The 2979-nt window shown below is 49.8% G+C and overlaps 1 protein-coding gene across 1 annotated transcript in view; it reads left to right on the top strand.

Moving 5' to 3' along the window:
- CPAMD8 (C3 and PZP-like, alpha-2-macroglobulin domain containing 8) overlaps window positions 1-2979 on the top strand; it is a 126694-nt gene that overhangs the window by 32316 nt on the left and 91399 nt on the right. The window contains 1 exon segment of the mRNA XM_011989940.1: window positions 2059-2229. Coding sequence (XP_011845330.1) covers window positions 2059-2229 — 171 coding nt within the window.

The raw sequence follows: 2979 nt of genomic DNA, 5'->3' as shown, positions 1-2979 counted from the left end.
GTGGATGACCTGAGGTCAGGAGTTCAAGACTAGCCTAGCCAGCATGGTGAAATACTGTCTCTACTAAAAATACAAAAATTAGCCAGGCGTGGTGGTGGACACCTATAATCCCAGTGACTCAGGAGACTGAGGCATGAGAATTGCTTGAATGTGGGAGGCAGAGGTTGCAGTGAGCTGAGATCCCACCACCGCACTCCAGCCTGGGAGACAGAGTGAGACTCTGTCTCAAATAAAAAAAACAAAAAAATAAAAAAATAAACCTGGGGTAACTTCACCCCAATTGCAGCAGCAGGAGTGGGGCAAGGCCAACAGAGCCCAGTGTCATGGAAGGGGAAAGTGGGCCACACCCCTGGCCCTGCGTCTGCCTGCACCCAGTTCCCTTTTGCTGTCCATGAGGGCTGCTGGCTGGCTGTCCTCACACTGAGTTCTGACCCTCTTGCTCTGCTTTGGAACCTCCTTTTTCTTCTCCATGCCAGTGTTGGAACCACCTCTATCCCATGCACAGAGACCTATCTCCCGTGTCCCTGGCTTTGAGGGCCCCAGCTTGAGTAGAAACTAAAGTACCTTGTGCAGGGTCAGAATGTGTGTGAAGAAGAGGTCTAAGGCTACAAATGTGGTAAAGAGCATTTCACATATGACAGAAAGTATCTACCATCTGCATTCAAGAAAGGAGTGGTTAGACTGGGCATGGTGGCTCATGCCTGTAGTTCCAGTGCTTTGGGAGGCTGAGGCAAGAGGACCACTTGAGGCCAAAAGTGTGAGACTAGCCTGGGCAACATAGTGAGATCCAGTCTCTACAAAAAATAAAAATAGCCCAGGTGTTGGTGGCTCACAGTTTGAGAGACCAAGGTGGGAGGATTGCTTGAGACTGGGAGTTTGAGACCATCCTCAGCAATAGACCAAGACCTCAGCTCTACAAATTTTTTTTTTTTTAATTAGCCAGGCATGGTATTGCACACCTGTGGTCCCAGCTATCGGGAGGATGAGGCAGGAGGATTGCTTGAGCCCAAGAGGTAGAGGCCGCAGTGAGCTATGATCGGGCCACTTCACTCCAGCCTGGGCAACAGAGCAAGACTCTGTCTCTCAAAAAAAGAAAAAAAAAAAGAAGGGAGTGGTTAATGAGGATCATGTGGGCTGAATCCTGATTCACTCCATCACCAAATACCTGCACAGCTGAGGGCTGTTTTAGGGTTCTTCAGAAGCTCCTTTTAAAACATCCATGTCTGCCTCATTCTAGCTGGCTCTCCAACCAGTCTGAATGGGTGAGGTTTAAGTGTCACACTGAACTGTCCATACCCTGATATGGCATCAGACTAATGGCCGGCACATGTAATTTGTACTTCATGACCTCTTTGCCAAATCCAAGGGCATGAAGGTCTACCCTTATGTTTTCTTCTAAGAATGTTATAGCTTTAGCTGTTACATTTAGGTCTGTGATCCATTTGAGTTTATTTGTGTATATGGTATGAGGTAGGGATGCAACTTCATTTAAAACATTTTTTTTTTTCTTAAGAGACAGGGTCTCATTCAGTCACCGAGGCTGGAGTGCAGTGGCACCATCATAGCCCTCTGCAGACTTGAACTCCTAGACTCAAGTGATCCTCCTGCCTCAGGCTCCTGAATAGTTGGGACTATAGGCGCATGCCACCACTCCTGAAATTTTTAAGTTTTTTGTAGTGAGGTCTCACTATGTTAACCAGGCTGGTCTGGAACTCCTGGCCTCAAGTGATCCTCCTGCTTTGGCCTCCCAAAGTGTTGGGATTACAGGTGTGAGCCACTGCACCCACCCTTCCATGTCTGACTTGGAAGCCTCTTGAGTAGCTGGGACCACAGGCACACGCCACCACACCTGAACCTGTGAGTCCTTCTTTTTTGTTCCCTTTAAGAATTGTTTTCGCTATTTGGGACCCGTTGGATGCCGTGTGAATTTCAGGAGCAGTTTGTCAATTTCTACAAAGAAGCCTGCTGGGATTCCAGTGGAGATTGTGTTGATTCTGCAGATCAGTTTGGGGCGCATGGCCGTCTTAACTCTGTTGTGTCTTGGGTGACCTTTTCTAGGTGGAGCTATCCTACCCAGATGGCAGCCCAGCTGAGGGGGTGACGGTCCAGATTAAGGCAGAGCTGACACCGAAGGATAACATCTACACCAGTGAAGCTGTGTCCCAGGGTGGACTGGTGGGGTTTGAAATCCCCTCCATCCCCACGTCAGCCCAGCACGTGTGGCTTGAGGTGGGTGAGTCCCATGGACCCTTGTTATTCAGTAGGTACGGACTTGGTGACTCCCCTAGGCTGGGTGCAGGCACCTGATCAGTGGGCCTGGAGCCCATCCTAGCCCTACAGCAGTACACGTTCCACTGGACAGTGGGATGGACAACACAGCCATCCTGGGATCGGGTGGGAGGTCAAAGAGAGATAAGGGTGCCTGGACCAATTGTACCAAAGGAGTCTTGTCAGAGGGGATCTCTCCAAATGGACTCCTGACTATGGGGACGTCAACCAGGCTGCTTCTGGGAGGGTGGAACAGCGTGGGTGGAGGTTCAGAGGCAGACCGTGATTATATGGTCTCACAGGCGCTCAACCACATTGAGTCATTTTGGAAAGAGATTGGGTAGTGGTTTCTGCCACCTCACAGAGGTGCTCTGTGGAAGGCAGTATCAGGGGAAAGAGTGATCTTATTTTTTATTTTTTAAGAGACAGCATCTCACTCAGTTGCTCAGGCTGCAGTGCAGTGGCACCATCATAGGTCACTGCAGCCTCGAACTGCTGGGCTAAAGCAGTCCTCCTGAGTTAGCCTCCCAAGTACCTGAGATTACAGGTGCATGCCTGTAATTAGCACCACACCCAGCTAATTTTTAAAATTTTCTGTAGAGGCTGGGCACGGTGGCTCATGCCTGTAATCCTAGCACTTTGAGAGGCTGAGCTGAGCGGATCACCTGAGGTCAGGAGTTCGAGACCAGCCTGGCCAACATGGGGAAATCC

This window comes from Mandrillus leucophaeus, unplaced genomic scaffold (genome assembly GCF_000951045.1).
Source record: "Mandrillus leucophaeus isolate KB7577 unplaced genomic scaffold, Mleu.le_1.0 Scaffold11, whole genome shotgun sequence".
NCBI lineage: Eukaryota > Metazoa > Chordata > Mammalia > Primates > Cercopithecidae > Mandrillus > Mandrillus leucophaeus.
Note: the sequence above shows the minus strand (reverse complement) of the source record. Positions and strands in the feature narration are given on the sequence as shown.